This window comes from Vigna angularis, chromosome 2 (assembly GCF_016808095.1).
Source record: "Vigna angularis cultivar LongXiaoDou No.4 chromosome 2, ASM1680809v1, whole genome shotgun sequence".
In the NCBI taxonomy this organism is placed as follows: Eukaryota; Viridiplantae; Streptophyta; class Magnoliopsida; order Fabales; family Fabaceae; genus Vigna; species Vigna angularis.
Window position 1 is genome coordinate 44,261,504 of NC_068971.1, and position 21,743 is coordinate 44,283,246.

The 21,743-nt window shown below is 31.3% G+C and overlaps 3 protein-coding genes across 6 annotated transcripts; 1 reads left to right on the plus strand and 2 right to left on the minus strand.

The window, feature by feature from the left end:
- The first annotated feature begins 5,402 nt into the window (after nucleotides 1-5,402).
- Nucleotides 5,403-8,214, plus strand: LOC108322463 (S-adenosylmethionine synthase 3). Its single transcript, XM_017554566.2, has 2 exons — nucleotides 5,403-5,592; nucleotides 6,736-8,214. The coding sequence occupies exon 2, from the start codon at nucleotides 6,738-6,740 to the stop codon at nucleotides 7,908-7,910; it is 1,173 nt and encodes a 390-aa protein (XP_017410055.1). The 5' UTR covers nucleotides 5,403-5,592; nucleotides 6,736-6,737; the 3' UTR covers nucleotides 7,911-8,214.
- On the minus strand, nucleotides 6,614-10,161 carry LOC108322464 (thioredoxin-like 3-3). Of its 3 annotated transcripts, XR_008246841.1 has the most exons (4): nucleotides 9,858-10,161; nucleotides 9,751-9,776; nucleotides 8,618-8,879; nucleotides 6,614-7,951 (listed from the first exon to the last, which is right to left on the minus strand). XR_008246841.1 is itself a non-coding variant. In XM_017554567.2 (3 exons), the coding sequence occupies exons 1-3, from the start codon at nucleotides 10,052-10,054 to the stop codon at nucleotides 8,660-8,662; spliced, it is 414 nt and encodes a 137-aa protein (XP_017410056.1). In that variant the 5' UTR covers nucleotides 10,055-10,147; the 3' UTR covers nucleotides 8,527-8,659. The 3 variants fall into 3 exon arrangements, 2 of the variants coding, with proteins under 2 accessions (XP_017410056.1, XP_052728683.1); XM_017554567.2 differs by lacking the exon at nucleotides 6,614-7,951 and having other exon boundaries at nucleotides 8,527-8,879; nucleotides 9,887-10,147; XM_052872723.1 differs by lacking the exons at nucleotides 6,614-7,951; nucleotides 9,751-9,776 and having other exon boundaries at nucleotides 8,527-8,879; nucleotides 9,858-10,160.
- A 737-nt stretch (nucleotides 10,162-10,898) lies between these two features.
- Nucleotides 10,899-20,788, minus strand: LOC108322460 (uncharacterized). Of its 2 annotated transcripts, XM_017554562.2 has the most exons (17): nucleotides 20,458-20,787; nucleotides 20,241-20,351; nucleotides 19,405-19,450; nucleotides 19,165-19,322; nucleotides 18,870-18,987; nucleotides 17,641-17,723; nucleotides 16,011-16,070; nucleotides 15,464-15,709; nucleotides 14,892-14,988; nucleotides 14,663-14,713; nucleotides 14,494-14,574; nucleotides 14,102-14,173; nucleotides 12,604-12,666; nucleotides 12,254-12,406; nucleotides 11,741-11,798; nucleotides 11,601-11,653; nucleotides 10,899-11,515 (listed from the first exon to the last, which is right to left on the minus strand). In XM_017554562.2, the coding sequence occupies exons 2-17, from the start codon at nucleotides 20,339-20,341 to the stop codon at nucleotides 11,438-11,440; spliced, it is 1,518 nt and encodes a 505-aa protein (XP_017410051.1). In that variant the 5' UTR covers nucleotides 20,342-20,351; nucleotides 20,458-20,787; the 3' UTR covers nucleotides 10,899-11,437. The 2 variants fall into 2 exon arrangements, with proteins under 2 accessions (XP_017410051.1, XP_052728684.1); XM_052872724.1 differs by lacking the exons at nucleotides 10,899-11,515; nucleotides 11,601-11,653; nucleotides 11,741-11,798 and adding an exon at nucleotides 11,805-11,981 and having other exon boundaries at nucleotides 20,458-20,788.
- Between the last annotated feature and the right edge of the window lie 955 nt (nucleotides 20,789-21,743).

Sequence of the window (21,743 nt, forward strand, 5' to 3'; positions counted from 1 at the left end):
TTTTCTTCTCTCAATATTAAACTATATATAATATTAAAAGTGGTATATAGTGGATCAAGAAATCGAGTTAATAATTTAGTCTTGTCTCATATATTTTAGGTATTAGATTGATTTAAATAAATAATAATTTTGAATCAAATAAATGAGTGACGATAATTTATTATAACTTGTGTCTTCTTAGCCTTTAAATAGGAATATAATTAATCACTAATGCAAATACAATTGCAAATTTGTGTTTATTATTAGCTCTTTTTCATACTAAAATCATTTTCCAAACGAAAAAGTTTCCTCACCATGTTATTTACAATCGTTTGTCTACCAATTTGAATTTTGAATATCTCTACAAAAATGAGATTTTAACTTTCAAATAATATTGCTAGGGTTGCCATCTATGTTACTCCTCCGCAAATGTTCAATTTTTTAACCTAAACTGCTTAACGCAACATTAAAGCATTATTAATTTTAAATTGACATTATTGTGTTGGTACAACTAATATTAGTGTGAAATCATAGTCTTAATAAAAACTAAAATTAATTGAAAGACGGTTTAAAGTAATTCAGTTCATTAACTACGTTTTAGCACATTTACTTGTTTTAAGAATAACATATTGTTATATCTAGATTCTGATTGATTTTAAGTACGATTCATGTAATGTATTGGTTCTGTCTAGTTTTGTGTATTTTTAATGTGTAGACAGAAATAAAACCAATAAAATTTATATAAAAAACAAAGCTTACTTTAAGTTTCCATTATCACCAAAACCGAAACATAAATGGAATATTAGGTTTTAGTTTTATTAATATCTGAAACCTCATATTTTTTATTTAAAATATTGTTTAATTTTAAGAATATTGGACAATTATTGGTTTGATTTATTTTTTAAACTTTTAACAAAAATATTTATGATTCAAATAAAGTTTAATATCTACTGCAACTACTCACATAAATATGAATAAGATATTGTATATTTAGATGTTTCCCTCACGTACATATAATGCACATTTTATCCAATGTATAAACAAATCTATTTTAATTTTTATAATTTAAATAATGTAAAACTAATAAAAAAATGGTCATATTTGTTAATTCAATGACTGATTTAATTTAGTTTAAGCAAATTATTCGACATATAGGACGTTGGCAGCCAAACCGACATGTAAGTTTTGGTTAAAATTAAAAAAAAATAACCAAAATTCCTTAATATAAATTTAAACATGATAATGATAAAAAAAGTGTGTACTCTTTTTTAATAATTAATAAAAGCATGAAAAGAAAAAAATGGAAAAGAAAAAGTAAATGTCTTGTTGTGGTTGGCACTTTGGTTTTGGGCTGACCCTTGTCGATGGGGTTTGGTGTCCTTAGAATGAGTCTTAGGTGTGTTAGGCAACCAAATTAAATCTTCAGCCACCAAAATATAATAAAATTCAGATTCTACTTTCTGGTAGAGAATGATGTGACGGAACTACGGACCTTCAAATTTATCACCGTTATGCTTCTTCTTCCTATTTCCTATCCATTCATCTTCTTCAATACAATATTCAATGCAGGGATTCAAAAGTCTTCTCCCCCACTGCTTCCATCCAAAATTCTTATGTCTCCATGTGAAGTGTGGTTAGTAGTTTATTTCTCAAATAATTAAAAAAATTTGAAACTAATCTTATCTCATTTATATATATGACAAAAAAAATTTAATAAATTTTTTTTTTAATAATTTTTTTATAAAAATTCTTTTTATACTAAAATTTATGCAATTAAACCATATGAAGAGGCAATTGAGACATTTTTAAAAGGGGTACCAATTTGACACTAATAACTAAATTTGGAGACCAATTAAGTAATTAAGTCATTTTATAACTAAATAAGAGCTTATAACTATTAATAATCAATTTTTTTTGGTAATTACCAATAACCTGTTTGTAGTTATTTGTTAGAAAATATTCATCAATAACTACTATTTTTTTTTGTTAGTAAATGTCAAAAATTGGTCTATTTCCCTTGTTCTCCTTTATCCCTCTTATTCTTTTTTCTTCTTTTCTTTCTTCTTCTCCATCCTCCTTTTCACTATTGGTGTCACCACCATTGTCACCTTTGACTTCTCATTCTCTTTTTCCTCCTTCTCCATCTTATTATTATCATCTCCATCTCTTTTTCTTTTCCTCCTCCACCTCTTCATTTTTTTTCTCATACTTCTTCTCTTTTCTTCTCATTTATATATATTTAAATAATGACAAATATTTCATTATATTCAGTAGAAAAATTAGCATCTATTTTTTTATGAACTTACCAAATAATTACTGATGAATTTAAAAAATTCAACTAGTGACAAATTTACCAACGAATTTTCAAAAATTTAACTACCAATGAATTTTTAAAAAATTCAATTATCAATGAATTTTTAAAAAATTCAATTATCAATGAATTTTATTACTCTATGATTAAAACTAAAGTGAAAACTTTGATGTCCATTTATAGATGGAATTTACAGATGAAAATATTTGATCCTCAAATTTTAAAATGAATAAATATAATCATTCTAATCATTTTTTTTACGTATTAAATAGTGTTTTAGATTAACATTTGAACTATCAGATATATTTAAACCAAATATTAGCATTTAAAAAAAAAGAAACTTAACATCGATGATTTAAAATAATTATATTTTTTTTTTAAGTTTGAAAACTAAAATATACTAAAATTTGAGAAAATAATGAATTTTAATTTTGCATCCAAGTTTAGATATTAAAAATATATTTAAATATAACTAAAAAGTAATTACTAATATGAAGTTTGTAAATTCTATCTTCTGATTTAGACGACACCTATGATTGTAAATGGAGTTAAATGTCTAACTTGCGCAACACCTCGTATATTTCTATTCATGAAGATACCAAATTTTCTGTCAGTCACTTACAAAGAATTAAAACCTTTATTAACTTTCTAGCATGTAAGCAAATTAATTATACTACGTATGATTAAGCTAATTAAACGAGTGTTTGTTTTAATTCATAAGCTAAACTTTTTATGCGTGCTGTTAAGCCAATAGGAAGTTGTTTTTACCCTTTAAGATCATCCTATTGATATTAATTAAGGAATAATGAGAAAGTGTTCAATGAATTCAAAACCCTGTCAACTTCATAACTATCTTTCAGTCTTAATCTTCGAACAAGATTCTTTTGATTCTTTATATTATATTTCTTATTAACATTTGGAAGTAAATATTTATTTCTGTTTGTTTTTTTCATTTTTAAATCCCAAAATAACATCATTGTTTATTATTTCCTGAATCAAATATCTATAAAAAAAATTAGAGAAAAACAGATCGATGTACAAAAATGTTATATTATGATTAAACATTTCCTATTTTCATTTATGCATGATTAAAAAGAAAAAAATCATCGTTTTGATTTTCAAGTAAAGGAAACGAAATCCCTGATTTTTAAAAATTAACATAGAATAAGGAAATGTTTTTTTAAAAAGAAATTATACTTTTTTATGTACTTTGTAGATGTAGTGACATTTCAATGTGATGTGACTCATCTCATGTGTCACCTTGCCTTTAAACTCTTTCCCCCTTTATCTTGTCTCAAACAGTGATGTCTTTTCTCTCTATTTTTTCGTATATTAAAAATGAAAAAAAAAAGTGGATAATTTCATCGAATGTGAAGTTTAGATGAAAATAAATTGATTAATATTTTTAAATTAAAAAAGTTATTTATCACTCAATGGAGGCCCAACCTTCCATTGATGGACTCAGGCTTATTCATTTTCATCACCCTCTAAAGTAGTGGGTATGGAGAAATAAAGTTGAAAAAGCATAGGAGTGGTTTTCTTGAGGAATTATCGAGTTAATGTTTGGGCAAGAGATGGGCCTTCTTGTGACATTTTGTTAGTTGGTGTTGGGCCATTTCTTCATGTATTTTCATAATTTCAATATTTAACTTCTTAAATTTTTGTATTTCAGTTTAGAATAATTTTTTATATATTTTAGATTATGCGTTTTAAAATATAAAGTTTTTGTATTTCAGAATATATAATTTAGAATAATTTTTTTTATATTTTAGATTATGCATTTTAAAATATAAAGTCAAAAATAAATTTTAGATTGTATAATCTGAAATACATTTTAAAATACTAAAAATTATATCTTGAATTATATATTTTAAAATATAAAAGTAAAAAATTTGTTTCAAATTATATATTTTTGAAATGTAAAGATTACATAATCTATAGAAGAATTTATAAGGGTGCAGAAATAAATTTATGGTAATGCAGGAAGAAACTATCTGGTGTTGTTTGTCTGTGCTAAACTTATTTTCAAATTTTAAAAAATAAGTAGTATGTGTTTATATATTGAAATTGAAATAAAAAATAGAAAAAAAAATGAGAAGCATAAGTAAAATTTATAAAAAGTTAAAAAATATTCCGCAAAGGATAAAATATAAGTTAGGCATTTAATGTGCAAAGCATGTAATGTGGATTGTGTATATTTGTTTCAAAATGTGTTCATTGTTCATGAATTGTCAACTAATAAATATTATGTAGATTTTTTATTAATTAAGTTTGTTTTCGGAGAGTATTTCATTAGTTGCTAGTTTTATTTGATAACTTTAGTTACTTGTAATTTAATTTTCTTTGTTGTTTTTATTATATATATATATATATATATATATATATATATATATATATATATATATTATTTACTACATGTCCACTAATGAATATGTGGATTTGTTATTAATTAAGTTTGTTTTCGAAAAGATGTTTCATTAGTTTCTAGTTTTTCTTGACAACTTTAGTTATTTCTAATTTAATTTTAAGTATTACTTATTTTTTCCACATTTTTATAAAGCTAATTTGGTTTTTAAATTTTTTTGAAAATACACGAATTTATTTAAGAAATGATCACATTTTTAAAAAAATAATGATTACGTTAAGTCTATATATTTTATAAAAGAAATTGACAAAAATTAATCAGTGTAAAATAGAAAAATATAATACATTAATTTAAAGTATAACAAATTTTAAAAATATGTTTTTTCTAACTGAAATTAATCAAGTCTTACTAGACTCAGGTAAGCTAACTCTAAAGAGAATATAATTGTCCAATTCTCATACAGAGACATTATTCATGCTCCATTTGGACTTCAATTCGGAATCAATTACCGTAAACAAGTTGAACTTAATGCAGTGTTACGTTCTCTTAATTTTTATTTCAAAATTAATGAACCAAATCCATTGGCTGGTCTACAAATTATGAGAATGAAGATAATTCATCACAATGCAAGTAATTTCACTTTCCATTATCAGCACAGACATGGGAATAAAATCAATATTTGTAGAATTAGACAGTTAACGTTTCTAAGATTCAAACTGCACCATTGATTATATAAAAAAAGATACTATATAAAGAATGAGAGTTAAAAGTAGGAGATAAATGTGAGCGAGTCATTCGTGTCTCTCCATATATAAATACATATAACTTCTGAAAGCTTTGCTTTGCCTTCATCATTGCTTTATTCACCTTTCTGCTTTCTCATTCCCCTTTCTTTTTTCTTCTTCTTCTTCTTCTCTTAAACCACCAGGCATTATTGGTATGTATCTCTTTTACTTTCACCTCATACAATTTACTTTTCATCCATTGATTCTTTCAGCATTCCCAGTATTCAGATCTTGAAACAATGCCTGCGTCTTACAATTGGTTATTTTGAATCCTGCTATAGATCTAGATCTTCATATTATTTGTTATGATAATTCAAGCTTTATATCTGGTTGTTCTATTTTCATTAATTTGTTTTCTTAAAAATGTATGTGTTTATATATATAGCTAATGTGTGCAAGGTTTTTAGCGTTGCCGACTAGATTGGATCTGTTCATTCATGTAATGGTATACTGCTGTTGTTTGTGCAGCATTTGCAGATCTATGGTGGCTCATGTATTCCCTATTTGTTATTGTCTTTGTAATTCTCTGTTTGGGTTTGAATGAGGAAGTAATAAAACAATGAAAATGGCAATTCTATAAAAATGATAATTGAATTCAGACATTGGTTGTGTGGTTTGAGATTTGTTTGTCTATAATGCAACCAGATGTAGCTTTAGTGACATTCCCATAAATGTGTTATTTTTTCTTTAGAAAAAGAAAAGAACTACAACTACCTCATTCTTTTCTCGCCATTAGTTTTAATGCTTGAATATTTAACTACGACCTCAGAACAGTTATTGCAATTTATTTCTTTTCAAGGACCTGCATAAAATCCTCAGATTTCAAATAAAAGTTATTTAATATTCTTTTATTTCATTTTCTTTGCACCTGAACTTTAGACAAAGAAGGAAAAAAAGAAGATTTTTTTTTTATCTTTTTAAAAAAATGTCATAATAAATAAATAATAATATACATTTTGACATCCACTCGAAAATAAAAATAATCATATATAATACATTTTTTACTTTTATAATTAATGAAAAGTTATATTTAAGACTTTTTTTTAATTGGCTGACAATATAAAATTTTTACATTAATAGTCCACGTCTATCAAATATATAATAAGAGTAAATATGTCCGTTATATTAGGTGCAGAAAAAATTAAACATTTATCATTTGATTTAAGCTCTTGATTCTTGTAATAAAATCAATATTTTAGGTCCATGGAATTGAATATGTAGATATTGTCAAGTTAATTGCTTCCGTAGTTTCTATCGACAACACAATTTGACCCCTTTTGTTTTCTTTGCACCAGAGATGGAAACTTTCCTCTTCACCTCAGAATCCGTTAACGAAGGGCATCCGGACAAGTTGTGTGACCAGGTTTCAGATGCCATCCTGGATGCATGCTTGGAGCAAGACCCAGACAGCAAGGTGGCGTGTGAAACCTGTACAAAAACTAACATGGTTATGGTGTTTGGTGAGATAACAACCAAGGCCAATGTGAACTACGAGAAAATAGTTCGAGATACTTGCAGAGGCATTGGGTTCGTGTCGGCGGATGTTGGTCTTGATGCTGACAATTGCAAAGTTCTGGTCAACATTGAGCAGCAGAGTCCTGATATTGCTCAAGGAGTTCATGGTCACTTGACCAAAAAGCCAGAGGAAATTGGTGCTGGTGACCAAGGCCACATGTTTGGTTATGCCACAGACGAAACACCGGAGCTAATGCCACTCACTCATGTGCTTGCTACTAAACTTGGTGCCAAGCTCACTGAAGTGAGAAAGAACAAAACATGTCCCTGGCTGAGGCCAGATGGTAAAACCCAAGTGACAGTTGAGTACAAAAACGATAATGGAGCCATGGTCCCTATCAGGGTCCACACAGTCCTCATCTCAACTCAGCATGATGAAACTGTCACAAATGAGCAAATTGCTGAAGATTTGAAAGAGAAAGTGATCAAACCCGTCATCTCAGCCAAATATATAGATGACAAAACTATCTTCCACCTCAACCCCTCTGGTAGGTTTGTCATTGGTGGACCACATGGAGATGCAGGACTCACTGGAAGGAAGATCATTATAGACACCTATGGCGGTTGGGGTGCTCATGGCGGCGGTGCCTTCTCCGGCAAGGACCCAACCAAGGTTGATAGGAGTGGCGCATACATTGTCAGGCAAGCAGCCAAGAGTGTGGTAGCTTCAGGACTTGCTCGACGTTGTATTGTGCAGGTTTCTTATGCAATTGGAGTCCCAGAGCCCCTTTCAGTGTTTGTGGACACATACAAAACGGGAAAGATTCCAGACAAGGATATCTTGGCTCTGATCAAGGAGAAGTTTGACTTCAGGCCAGGAATGATTGCCATCAATCTTGATCTCATGAGAGGAGGCAACTGCAGGTACCAGAAAACTGCTGCTTATGGGCATTTTGGACGTGATGATCCTGATTTCACTTGGGAGACCGTGAAAATCCTCAAGCCAAATGCATAAGTTAGTTAGCCACCTACGATCGAATTCGTTGCTACTTGTGCCTATCATCGTAGCCATCTTTCAGATTTTGGATAAAAGGAAAATAAAGAAGCTTCGTTGCGTACATCTCTAATTGAAGATACGTTTCACACTTTGGACTAGAAAAGGGAGGGAGATATCTTTCTTCATTTTTGGGTGTTTGGTGTAAACTAGGGTGTTAGTTAATTGTTTACTTCGTGGAAACCACGATTTCCTTAAATATGTTTTTAATATGTTCTTATAAAACAATTTTTTCTATATAATGAACAAATTTTAGTTTTAGTCATTGTAATTTCCTTTGGTTTTAATCCTTCTAAAGTTCAAAATTACCGTTTTTTCATCTCTAAATTTCATTTTAAAGTAATAAATAATATTTATTTTAAGAATCTGAAACTCTTTTGAAGGAATCACATATTGATGTTATACCATTAACACTCGTAAATGTTATTTGGAATAGTCAATTGAACTTTTGCCAATTACATAACAAGCATCTCCTGATAATTGAGATAGAAGCAAAATTTCAACTTAGAGAGGGATAAAAATAGTTTTTTTTTCTAGAGACTAAAGTTAAAACTAGTTAATTTTGCAAGAACTATAATAGATATTAAAGCCAAGAAAATTTCTTACGGAGACACAGAATAACTAGGTTTTGTTCTACGATTCACAAAATTGATGATAGTGCTACTTACATAGAGAAATTGCAAACATGATGTTTCTCTTACGCGGAGTAGTTAAGAGTGCAACCACAGGCGATCATGGAGCCTCTCTTCTCCAGTGCCATACATCTCATCTACCTTTTCACCATTCCGGTAAAATTGGAAGGTTGGCGTGTAGCGAATGTGTTGAGTTGTTTCCGGGCATTCATCAATGTCTGCGTACACAAAGGTAAGCTTTGGAAAATTATTGCTGAGTCTGCAGAATGCTGGGAGAATCTGGCTACAGACGCGGCACCTGAAAAACCAGGAAACAATAGTCACTAACGGCTTCCTTTATATCGAAGAAAGATTAAGGAGTTGAATGCATTGTTAATAGCCTTATAATTCACACTTATAACTCCAATTGCCACTGTAATTTCCTTTGGGTGAAAAACTATAAATTATTCTTTTTGGTGCATAGGATAATTTGCAATCAAAAGACATGAACTAATATCTCAAAAAACAAAAAAAAAATATTTAAAGAACTCACTTCTCTCAAAATTCGCTTTTCTGTATACACAAACATGGAGATTGAACAAATGAAAACATGTTAAGGGGGTATGATTAGGTGTCAACTATATTACACCACATTGGATTTCAACCTTGAGACAAGAAACTACTGATCTTCCAAATCACTGCCCATGAAAGAGTTTTCATTGGATTGCATAAAAAAGTATAGAAGCATGCATTCTTACACGTTCAAATTAAAAACTGTTCTTTTTTAATTTCTCAGCCAGCAATCTTAACATTTGTTATAAAGTAAGGCCACCTGGACTGTAACCGCTCCCCAAAGACAAAGTTTCATCGGAAGTGCATTAAAAACACATTAGAAAACGCATTGTTACACGATCAAATAAAGCTTTCCATTTCATGTTTTTTAAGCAGAGTTTTTAGCATTTGCATCAAGTAACGCATGCCACCTGGGTCATAACCACATGCCCTGTGCTATGTATTATGTTCAATTTCATTATTCCAAACCCAAACAAAACAAACTTCCAAATATGATGTAAACAAAATTTTAACCACAAGATTTGTATTTTCTAATGATTTTGAGAGTTCCAACATCAAACACCTGGTGCTCAAAACAATCAGAATCCACATATTATTAGGGAGAAGCATTAACATACCAAGAAGCGCCATAATTGATAACAGCCTGCAATGAATTTTGTAACAGAAAAGAAGAATCAAATTTATGCAGTGAAGTTAAAAAGTTGGAAACAAAAGGGATTATGACCTTAACATTGGGGGTGTAGTTTTGCTTACGGGGGTTTTGGAGGATTTGATGAGTGCGAGAACATTGGTGAAGTCGTCATCGCTTGTAGCGCTTTTCAAATTGGCATAACGGTTGATGGGTAAATCTAAGGCACTGCCTTCCAACCCTTTCTTTGCCTTGTCATGCTGGTTGCTCACCATGCTTGAGCTTCCCTCCATTGTCGTTTCTTTTCCCAATCCAACGAAATCTATATTTCACCATCGCGCAGATTCATATTTTAGAGAGTGAAGTTATTGGTCAAGAAATTTAACCATATGTTAATTTTGGTATTTAGGAGGTACGAAAAAGTGGAAGTAACCAATTTCTAGAAATTTGAAATAAGGATTTTTCTTTTAGTTTTAAAAAATAATATTCTCAATTATTGGATAATGTTTTCTCAAACATCTCCTTCAAATGAGAAGGTAGAAATCTAATTTGTTTGATTTAAAAAATATTTACATAAAAATGTCATATCACTGTTAATTAAGTCATATGGTATGGTGAATACTAAGATCTTTCCTAAAATATTGCCTTATATAAAAATTTATATGAATATTTATGATAAACTAAATAAATTTTAATCATTAGTGATGGATAGTTTGCATAATAAATTCTAATCTTCCTCAGTTTTAGGTTTTGTAATTTGTAAAGAGAAATAAAAAATCAGGACACTCTCTGTGAAGTCGGTCTAAAAGGTGTGAGAGTTATTATAATTATTTACTAACAATTTCCAAATAAAAAAAAATTATTCAATTTGAATCCATAATTTTTTCTTCTTAATTTACTTTCAATTTTATTTAAAAAATTTAATGTGATATTTCCGTCAATTTAATATTAACATCGATTGGGAAATGTCGATTGGCATGGCAGGGTTTATCAAATATAATGATATCATGTTCATCCATAAAGAGAGGATCTAAATCGACTCCTTAGAATTTTATCTGCTGAAGAACACTAGAATTGGTCTGAGAGGTGTATATATTAAAAAAAGGGTTCAAAAAAAGGAAAAGGAAAAGTGTATGGTGAGTTTTCTAATAAATATACGCTGTGGCATTGGGAAAATTATGCCTCTGTTGAATGGTTAAAATAAATGGCAAAATGGTTCATACACCAGATGGTTTACTTCTAGCTAACTATAGAGAAAGTATAGTTTAAATCAGCATAAAAATCGGGTATATAGCAGCCAAAGCTGAATATGCAATTCGTGCTGCTAATTTAAAGGTTTAATTGCTGGATTCTCAATGAAGAAAACTTTATATTTGTAAAAGCTGCTGCTGCAAGTTGAGATAACTTAATAACAATTCTACAATAATCAATAGGTTGTCCATGCCCCCATGAAGAAGTAAAAAGTGCTGTGAATAGCAATAGAATTGAATCTCCAGCCACCTGCTTGTACCATTGTTCTTTCTTCTACCAACACAGTAGCACCCTTGATTTTCTTCCCGCTCCATCTGTATCCCAATGCATCTTAGTAATATCAGAATGATAAGATTCAATCCCATGAAAGGTTTTCATTCTGTTGGCATCCAAAAGATACGAAGCATAACATTTACAATATCATCTTAGTTCATCTCAATGAATGCACCAGGTTGAAACTTCTTGTGCAATGCTTTTATAGCTGAACCAATGCGTGCTAGGTCCTGTCATAAAATTAGAACTGGTAAATATACAGGCAAACATGTTTTTTCTTAGAACATATACTAGAATAGGGAAGTTTCGTTCTACCTTTCCTTTGAAGCTAACAATAAGAGATCCATATCTGGCTTTGCGGTAACAACCTAGATATTACAAAGAAGAAAATAAAAAATATAGATAGATAATAAGTCATAACTGGTAAACGTCACAATAACTTATAAACTTCATACCAATATAAAGATCAGGAAATTCAAGGCAAAGCTTTGACAGAGGTTGAGCAATTTCAACCTGCAGTGTAGATGTCCCAACGTAAAATCAGACGACCTCAGTGAAAAGAAAAATAGCAGGGAAAGAAGACAAACGCAGCATAGATGCTGCGTACTCTCATCAGAATAAATTGTCTTATGCTACCATTATTCAAGAATTTCATCAATGATATTTGAGTACACGTCAATTGCACCTCTGATCTTTCTATTACAAGAAAGCAAAATCGAATGTTACGTACTTGCATTTACATAGGCCAATCAGCACAAAAAGTAAAAAACGGATGTTATACATAATGATGAGTCTTACAGCATAGATAAAGACTGCAGAACACATGTTATAACTGAAATATAAACGAAGGTAGTAATTGTGTCCAACACACGGAAAATAAAAACCAAATTCCAAATAATCTTCAAAGCACAAGGGAAGGAAATCACGCGGATGCATCATTATATATGAAAGTTAGTACGAGTACATACATCTGACAAATTGGTTGCCGCGTGCTTTGATACATATGGTTCCAGCAATGCTAGTAGGTCACTAGATTTTGCTAATTCAATCCAACAGTCCCACTGCTTTTCCAGCTCCGAAACATTTGTTGCACTAAGAATTATTACATTTTGGCACTTGATCTGCAAAAAACATTAATTATCTCTAACAATCGAAACCAGTATTACTTCAACATTTTCATCATAGACAATATAGGAGCTGGTCACAATTAAGCGAAGAAGTACACAATTTTTCCTTTTGTTCTTCCTTAATGTGAAAGTAAACTTCTGGTGAATGACACAAGGAAACAATTTTCATTAAAGATCTTCTGAAAACATACCAAGGGCACAGACAATTTGTCATGATGCCATAATTCAGTTATGCCCTCAGGCAATTGAGCCATCTGAAAGGTGAAAGGCAAGGAAAAATCAATATGAATGAACTACATACTAAAAACATCATGACAGTATAATATGCGCAATATGAAAAGCAGATTGATGTCTCAGTTGGAAATATAGCAATCAAAATATATATGGCTATCTATACCTTTAGATCTGTTGGAATAAGTATTAAAAGCCAGTTAGGAAGTAGTGTGTTAGGAACCATTTCTTCTTGGACCTATGTTTGTACTAAGGAGTCTAGTGCAATCTATGAGTTGTGTTAACAAGTGGACTTTAAGTCTAACTTAACCCCACAAAATCAGCTTGTAAGGTGAGGTTTGCACCCACATATATATTATAAAGTGGTCTTATCTCTAGTCGATGTGAGACTTTCAACACACTTCCTTCACGTGGAGGTATATACATCTCATGCATGAGACTAGATATTAATGAGTGGTCCAATAGCAGTTTGATACGGGTGAAACAATATGCCAAATAAACAACAAATTTTACTAGAATAGGCTCTAAACCATAACTCTGATACCATAAGTGAACTTTAATCCTAATTCAACCCCACAAAACCAGTTTGTAAGGTGAGGTTTGCACCCACATATATATTATAAATTGACCTTATTTCTAGTTAATGGAGGACTTCCAACAAATTGTACGTAGTTCTATACTTAGGAGTCTAGGACAGTCTTTTGATCTTTCATCTTCCCGTTGTATCAGACTTCTATCACTATAAATAGAAGATCATAGTAGGGGTCTTTTAAGCCCTCCAAAAATATATTTTCTCCTTTTTAATCTTATGTACAACCTTTTAGTGTATTCTCGTTGCTTCCTCCCACCCCACTCATATAAACCAAAGCACACCAAAGGAGTTTCTAAAAAACATGCCTAAAACTATGAAAAGCCCTCATAGACTTGCTCTAGACTGAGGCATTAAAAATTAGACCTTAAAAAGTTAATGGTCTTGCCATTTTGTATACGCATGAGCACAACAAAGGATTTTCTAAAAAACATGCCTGAAACTATGAACAGCCCTCATAGACTTGCTCTAGACTGAGGCATTAAAAATTAGACCTTAAAAAGTTAATTGTCTTGCCATTTTGTATACGCATGAACATGCAAATCATACTAATGAAGTCATGGTTCAAATGTTCCTACCAAAGAAGCAATCGTTGGGTACATTCCTAATTTATAGTACAACTACTAAAACAACACCGTGCACCCTCCCCTCCCATTTACCAGACAACTGAAATCAAACAAGCGCTTAATTCAACCATACCAACATAAAGTAGAATTAAAAACTTAAACCTGTGATAAATAATTAGCTTATTTTGGTAAGTAATAATTAACCAGTGGTTGAGGGACCTAACAATGTAGCATTTGAGCCAATAAAAAAGAACTTGTGGGGAGTGACTGTCTCGGTTTTGAAAATGAGGATTAGTCTCATACCTCATTCCTGTCACCAGTACACTGGTCACCAATTATATGCCTGAGATACTCTTCAAATTCTTCATCAGGAGCCTACATGAAACCAAATCATCAATTGACAATGATATACAGATTCCTAGAGGATGATAAATATTTGAAGATGAGATAACAAAGAAGTTGAGATGCAATCTGAACTGATTGTCTTATTTGCTCATTTTCTGATACAATGACAATTACAATATAACAGAACCCATAACCTGATCCTGTTTAGAGAAATATGATAGGCAGTTTCTACTACTTCTAGCATAAGAAGTATCAACAACTCTAATAGATATTGATGGACTCAGCATATTTAGGGAATGATTATAGTAGCTTCAAATTTGAAAATACAGCAATTGCAGGATGTAACGCACCAGACGAACACCAAAAGCTTTTGCAATGCCTGCTATGGTAACATCTGAATGCAGTGGACCTACACCTCCATATATAAATACCTACAATAAGTAGGACAGGTAAATATGCTACATCGTCATTTATCATCAAGAAATTCACGAATATAACTTCCCAAATGGCATATAGTACCATATCACTTTTAGATTTTTGTCGCTCAACTTCTTCAGCTACAGAATCTATCTGGTACAGAAGACACAAGTCACAAACCATGAAATTATAATATTAGGTGAAGAATGCCTGACTTAGAGTTTGCATATGGGTCATTATCAACAGACTCATTATAACACCTTTAACTGATGATGTCTGCAAAGAAAAATTCATACAAACATATGTAGGACTTCTACAGAAATGAACTCACATTGTTGTGCACAACAGAAAGTTTAAACACAGACCAACCAATCGAATGAAGCTTCCTACACAAATAAGGGCCCAACTGATCTTCAACAATGCCAAACCTGAGCTATGGAACAGTGTAAAGAAAGAGAACATCACCAATACAGTTAAAGGATCATAAAAAATTCACTACACAGCATGACATGATATATGTTAAAAATTTAAATTTATTTAATCCTTTCTTTCCCCAAATGATCGTTGAAAATGTCAAATTAATTTTTGAGGTGTTGTTTACTTTATTCACATAAAAGAGAATACTGTTTGTCCAAGTTTAGTAGAAGAGCTTCTATTTCAGGATATAGAATGCTCAAAAAGATGACAACAAATCATCCTGCACACAATCAAGAGAATCAACAGTAGGTTAAACGCTTGCAAATCCATACACCAAAGCTTGAAAACAGACTAAATAGTCTGATAGAATTAAGAAATCTCCCAATGGAAAATTATAAAGAAGGGCATACAACTTCATACAAGATAGAGTTTCCAAATATATTCCACAAAATCCAATTATCCATGTGATGATATCGAGGTACTTACAAAATCTCATCCCCCACAGCAATGATTGATGCTGTGAGCATGCTATTTTTATGTGAATCCACGCCAGTCAAACCATTGCTATCCACAGGAAGTTGTCCACCAGTAGAAGATGGCCTTTTAGCCCTCCCAGCTCTCTCTAATCTTCCATCAGCAAGTAAATATGCAGGTTTGAATTTGTAGGAAGAATTGCTGACGGACAATAATGAGTTGGGAACTGTGTCGTGTATACTACCAATTGAAGTATAACTGCACAAATAATAAAGGAAAAATTGCACACCTAAATTCGCTGAATACACAAACAACTACAACTTAACGTCAACCATGACGGACCAATTATTTAAATTCAGCAATAGAATGTCTCTGTCAGGTTTGGCAAAGCCTTTTAAATTGTTCAAAAATGATGAAAAAAAAAATTATCAGATATTCATCAAATTATTTTCCCATTGCCCCCTATTTTGGAGGGAAATATTAAACCAAAAAGAAAAATATGGCAAGTAGACATAATAAAAACCAACAAATAAGGTTCATCATATTTATTGAGTATTACCCTTGATCATAAAGGCTGCAATAGTTCACCTTGCAAGTTAAAAGGAAGGCCCACACATCTCTGTATAGAAGAAATATAGCCACCATAAGTAAATGAAGCAATTAACATAATCATCGAAAAAGACAAGCAGTACGTGTTCCAAGTGATAGTGCTATTAAATTAATATGTCAATAGAGGGAAGGAAATCAAATAATGTCCAAGTTATTTGGCTACTTGCTAAGAAAATTGTCCCTTTTGAAAAATTCAGATTACAGCAAAAAGAAAAATATATTTCAAGTTATAAACTATAACAACAACCAATTATTGTCCCATTAGATGGGATTGACTAGAAGGATAAAACAATGTCATTGAGCTATATCAAGAAAATAAGGGTCCGTACACTTGGGTGTTTATTTCATGTTTTCTTCTTCAGTTTGACTTTTTCAGTACAAAATTGTCACCTTGTTTTCAAATTATTACCTATTTCTACACAGGAAACATTGAAAAAACTATTTGTCTTGTTAGCTTCTACAAATCTTTGAAAATAGACAACAAATTCAAAACAAGGTGGTAGTTTTGTAATTAAAAGGTGAAAACAGAAAATGAAAACAAAATTAAATGTGTACTAAATTTTGAAGAAAATCCATTTAGAGTAAAGTCTTTTTCTGCTTTTAACAAGCTACCCTCAGTGTTTACAAGAGGCTTTATAGTTTTCTCTAACTATTCATCTACATGGCTAACCAAATACGAAAGTCTGTGTATTTCCAAAAGGTTATAAATGTAAGAGATGTTGTACTAAGGACAATACTGATATGGCTGTATACAAAAGGGAAGAGTTGAGTTATATAACTGAGGAAAAAAAAGCGCCAAAAGTATAAATAAATTTGGTAATGGGGTAGTCTTTCTATTAGTGCAACTGAGGTAGTCTTTCTATTAGAGCAACTGCTCACACGACTAATAAACATATTTGTTTGTCTCTAGTACTAATGTTTAAGGGAAAATAAACATATCATCCAACACTACCAAATATGTTATAGCAGCAGAGATAAAGAAAAGAAAAAGAACAATAACACATCATTTCGAGGAGGATAACTAGGAGCATAAAAGAGAACATATTCTTGCTCACAAAAATAGTCTATTAGTTTCTTTATTTTGTATTTCTTAGACTCATTAATTGTATGACTTTTCCTTTATGAAATAAATGCAAATAGCAATTTTAGTCCAGGTTCTACTTGGGCCTATCTAGTACAAAGGGAACGAGGAGATGCAACCAAATGATTGCAATGAAGCAAGGAGCATGAGGCAATATTCAAGCCCAACAAAAGCCCATGCTAAGTTCGGGCATATGAAAGACAAGGCAAGGTCAATGTGAGCCGAGCAGGGAGAGTGTGACAAAAGCATGAATACCATGGAGATGATCTTGACCCCAGATCTAGTCACCAAGTGTGAAATTTACACCGAAATGAAATAATATATAACAAAGTTGGCTCCAACCAATAATGTGCTTACAAGAGAATTTTATTCCTTCAGATCTTTATATTGCTTGGTCATTCAGGTAAGAGTTTAAAAGAAAAGCATTAAATATAAGCGCTGGTTTTAATTTTACTTAATTAAAAGCATGAAGAAGACTGCAGAGAAAAAAGAATCAAACCTGTATGACCAATCTAAAATGGGATTCACCCTCATGAAAGGTGGCCACCCAGGTGAACTTGGGGAGAATTGTTCTTGACCAACCTGTAAGGTAGGAGCACACATGTAAGAATAGAATACAGTTTTTTATAAACAGTATGGTAATAAATTCATTGAAATCAAGCATACATATTAAGCTTTTACTTTTTACTAAGGCCATACACTTGACGTTTTGTTCATAATTGACTCTGAATGGACATGTTTGAGAATAACCTTGAGGAAGTAAAAGTGGTAAATCAAGATTCTGGTAAGCAATTTGAAGAATATTTAAATATTGTATAGAATAGAAATTTGAGACATTTTTTCAGGAATGTGTTAGTTTTAGGCTTTTGAAAACATTTTCAGGTTTGGCCCAATATACGAAAAGATATATTTTGTAAGAACTAATAATAAAGGGAACCTCAAATGAAAAAAAAAACAATGTATACTGCCGAACTTCTTGATTAATTTCAATATTCACATGCATTAGAAGATCTTCAAGACAAGATGATTTTGCACATGTGCCCCAATTATCCTTTCCTCAAAACTTAGAGTGATCTATTTATCCATATTCTGATTACAGTGGGTAGAATTCTGGTGATTTTCAAACTAAAAGCAAGATTATACAGAAATTGAGGAACCTAAATTTAAGTTGAATTTGCTCTATGCACAAATTCCAGTGATTTTGAGCTTGCTAAACATGGAAAATTGAAGATTTAGCATTTAAATATTTAATGCATGCTAAAATTGTTCAATGATTGTAATATTGGCACATCATAAAGTATACATAATATGTATAATGGTCATTTATTAATGAGACTAATAACAATGCTGAGGTATTCTAGGAACACTAGAAGTTATGAGCTAATGCAAGTGCCATTTTATGGTATAATAAGCATCGTTCTTGTGATGGTTTAAGCCATTTTATCTTTGCTAGATTGCAACTTACAGAGTAATGAGTATGTAGCTTAGCTTTTCCCTTTACAACATCTATATATCAATAATTATATACATGTGCAGTTTTACGAAAGATGTTCATATATTGTGTATTGTTTTTAGTTGTGGATTTTAACATAGCCCCAAGCACCATTCAAATAAAATCTTGCTTTCCACAAGTTTGCAGAAAACAGCATTGAGTTTTGGACAAATAGGAGATCAGAGAATATGTAATTTAAAACGAAAAACTGTCTCATGGTTAAGAAATAAGGATACCGCAGTGGGGTCTCCAATTCGAACTCCAAGGAAGATAGCCCGAATTGGCTTTTCCTTTAGCAAAGCCTCCAAACCAGATTTGAAATCTAAGCTAATGGTGTCGATTTGCAAACCATATCTGTTCAAGAAAAAATCATCAATTGTTCCACCTTTAAAGGATGATAACTCTCCAAGTTGGAAAATTACAACAACTATAAAATTAATATAGGATAATATCACTTCAGCATATTATCTAAACTGCAGTGACGAATTAAAGAAATATATAAAAAAATCCAAGGGAAGAAGTTTCACTCACGTAGCGGCAGTATCATAGGTAAATGAGTTTATTTCTGGGAATGCACAAGGGCTCTCGAAATATATTGTTCGAATTGGAAAATCTTGGAAATCCCCATTGACACTATTTTGCCCCTTTTTATGCAAGAAATAGCCAGCCCTGAGTATGTGCAACAAAACCTGCATGCCAAAGCTCACTGTCATCATTAATGAAGCCATAGATTCTGATGAGTAATAAAAGATAACAAATATTAACACATACTGTTGAATCTTTTCCTCCATTGAAGCTGAATGCAACCTCTTCAATACTGTAGGAAGAAATACATTGTACGTACAGACATCAGACAATCAGCATTGAAAAGATAGATAGTCACCCAAAATCATTTTTTTTTACATTCATAATTTAAAACAGGTATGACTGCAAGCAAATGAAGTAGCAAAAAGACCAAAATGTAGGGAGCATCATTCTATGATGTATGCACTCATCCTTAAAAATAAAATTTCAAATCCCAAATTCCGACATCATCCAATGCAATGTTCTTCCTATAAAGCTACAAGAGTCAGTAAATTGTTTCAAATTTCAGCGAGCACATATCGTCCTTTCTTCATAAACTTTCATACAGTTACAAATATAAATATATATATATATATATATATATATATATATATATATATTTCTAGTTTTCTATCCTCAGTATTCACCGGTAACTTATACCAAATCGCCACAGACTGTTTTACATCATTCTTTCCAGATAACACATTTCCAGCAACATTTTCAGGTGAACAGACCTATTAACATTTTCAGAAACAGTTTGCCCCTAAGAGAATAATAATCAAGGAAGGAAATTCAATACACCCATACTCTCGTTAAATAGATCAAACATAAATCAACAATTCAGCAATGAGCCCCGAGTAACAAAAATCAAGTCAACAGCACATAACACTCTTCTTCTCTTCTGATTCATACTAACCAACAGAAAAGGGACAAAAGAATCCAATCCCTCGCAAATGAAATCCAAACCCATATCATGCAAAGGTTTAGAATACCAATCCCACAAATTGCACGTCCCTTCTCAGAGGAGACAAAGAACAACTTACGAATACAGAGTCAAAGCTCTCTGAACAACATAGGTAGCGTTCTTGTACTTGGTCTGAAGTCTTCGATCGTCACACTCTCTGATTGCTCTATCGATCTCCATATTGAAAAACCTGAGAATAACAAACAAAGCAGAATCAGAACAAAAGGGGTTCCGAAAAAATAGGAAAAAGAACATGTCTTCCGAGAAGCAAACGTGGGTTGTCGTCAAAATGATACCTTGAAGCGAATTGGAGAAGGGGTGGAGCGAGAGTGAAGAAAGTTGAAAAGGGTGAGAAGTGATTGAATGAATAATTGTGGCGTTCTCAAAAAGGGTTGGATTGGAGTGAGATATGAGATATTTGGGAGGAATTGGCAGAATGCTGTTAGTTGGTTGGTTATGTGATATGTGAGAATGAGATAATAGAACAAAACAACAAAACAGAAACAATGATGGATGGATTCTTTCTTATCTACGTTGTGTTGTCTCAGCGCAGCGCAGGAAAAAGGTAGTAGCTGCTCCCACGAAATTTAAGAACTGGATCCAGAGTCACACTCTTCTGCCAAAACCATAAAACGAAAAGATATTCCCCAATTATAGCCCAAGGCTTTTCTTTGATTTTTTTTCTTCTTCAAACTGTAGTGACAAAATTATTTTAGAAATTAATCAACTCCAAATTAATTTGTAATTAAATACTAATATAAAAATTATATTATTGATGGAGATTGTTTACCCTTATATTACTTTTCATTACACAACTCACATGAAAATATGTTATTCTATGTATAAATATAAAATTAATTTAGCAACCAGTGCGTTGATGAATGTCCCATAATTAATTGTTTTAGTACGATTTATTTAATGCTCTAAATTGGACATAATATTAGAAGTTTGAATAGTTTACACGTTTTCACCTTTTATATGGAAAGAAAAGATACAAAATTAATTATAAGTGCTAATTAAACAAGTTCTTAATTTTTTATAAATGTCAAACCACTATGAATTTCGTAAAAAAGACGTGTCTATGGATAATATCCTATTATACCACTGAGATTTGCAAATATTTTTCTTGCCAACAATGTCATGGAAAAAATCACGAAATATAGAAAGAAATTTGTAAGGATTAGTCAAAAAATGTAAATGTTTTATTTATTTATTTTTGTTACTATTCTCAGGCATATTCCTTTCTATATCGTAAGGAAATATACGGAATGTTGTCGTTTCTTCATTTTTAATAATAAAAGTATTTGCAATTAATAACAAAACAAATAAAATGTCAACATATATGCAAAGAAAATAAGATAACGCCAGGTAAAATATTTGATACATTAAAGTGAAGTAAGAAAACAACAAATCAATAAATATATGTCGTTTTTTTACTATAACAATTTAAGTTTTTTTACATCTTTCATTGATGTAAACTTATATTTTATAACTTAAATATATATTTCAATTATTGTCTTATTTGTTTAGTATAAATATTAACTATTATATGTGTTTCATATACTCTTTCTCTTCCTTTACG

What these genes read in the sequence shown, in the direction of transcription:
- LOC108322460 (XM_017554562.2), bottom strand. Translation starts at nt 20,341, where the DNA reads ATGGAGATCGATAGAGCAATCAGAGAGTGTGACGATCGAAGACTTCAG. An exon ending in GAATTGGAGACCCCACTGCG is followed by an intron (nt 17,724 to 18,869) that starts GTATCCTTATTT and finishes CCTACCTTACAG; the next exon opens with GTTGGTCAAGAACAATTCTC. An exon ending in AAGCTTTTGGTGTTCGTCTG is followed by an intron (nt 14,174 to 14,493) that starts GTGCGTTACATC and finishes GGTTTCATGTAG; the next exon opens with GCTCCTGATGAAGAATTTGA.
- LOC108322464 (XM_052872723.1), bottom strand. Translation starts at nt 10,054, where the DNA reads ATGGAGGGAAGCTCAAGCATGGTGAGCAACCAGCATGACAAGGCAAAG. An exon ending in ACTACACCCCCAATGTTAAG is followed by an intron (nt 8,880 to 9,857) that starts GTCATAATCCCT and finishes CTGGTTTTTCAG; the next exon opens with GTGCCGCGTCTGTAGCCAGA.
- LOC108322463 (XM_017554566.2), top strand. Translation starts at nt 6,738, where the DNA reads ATGGAAACTTTCCTCTTCACCTCAGAATCCGTTAACGAAGGGCATCCG.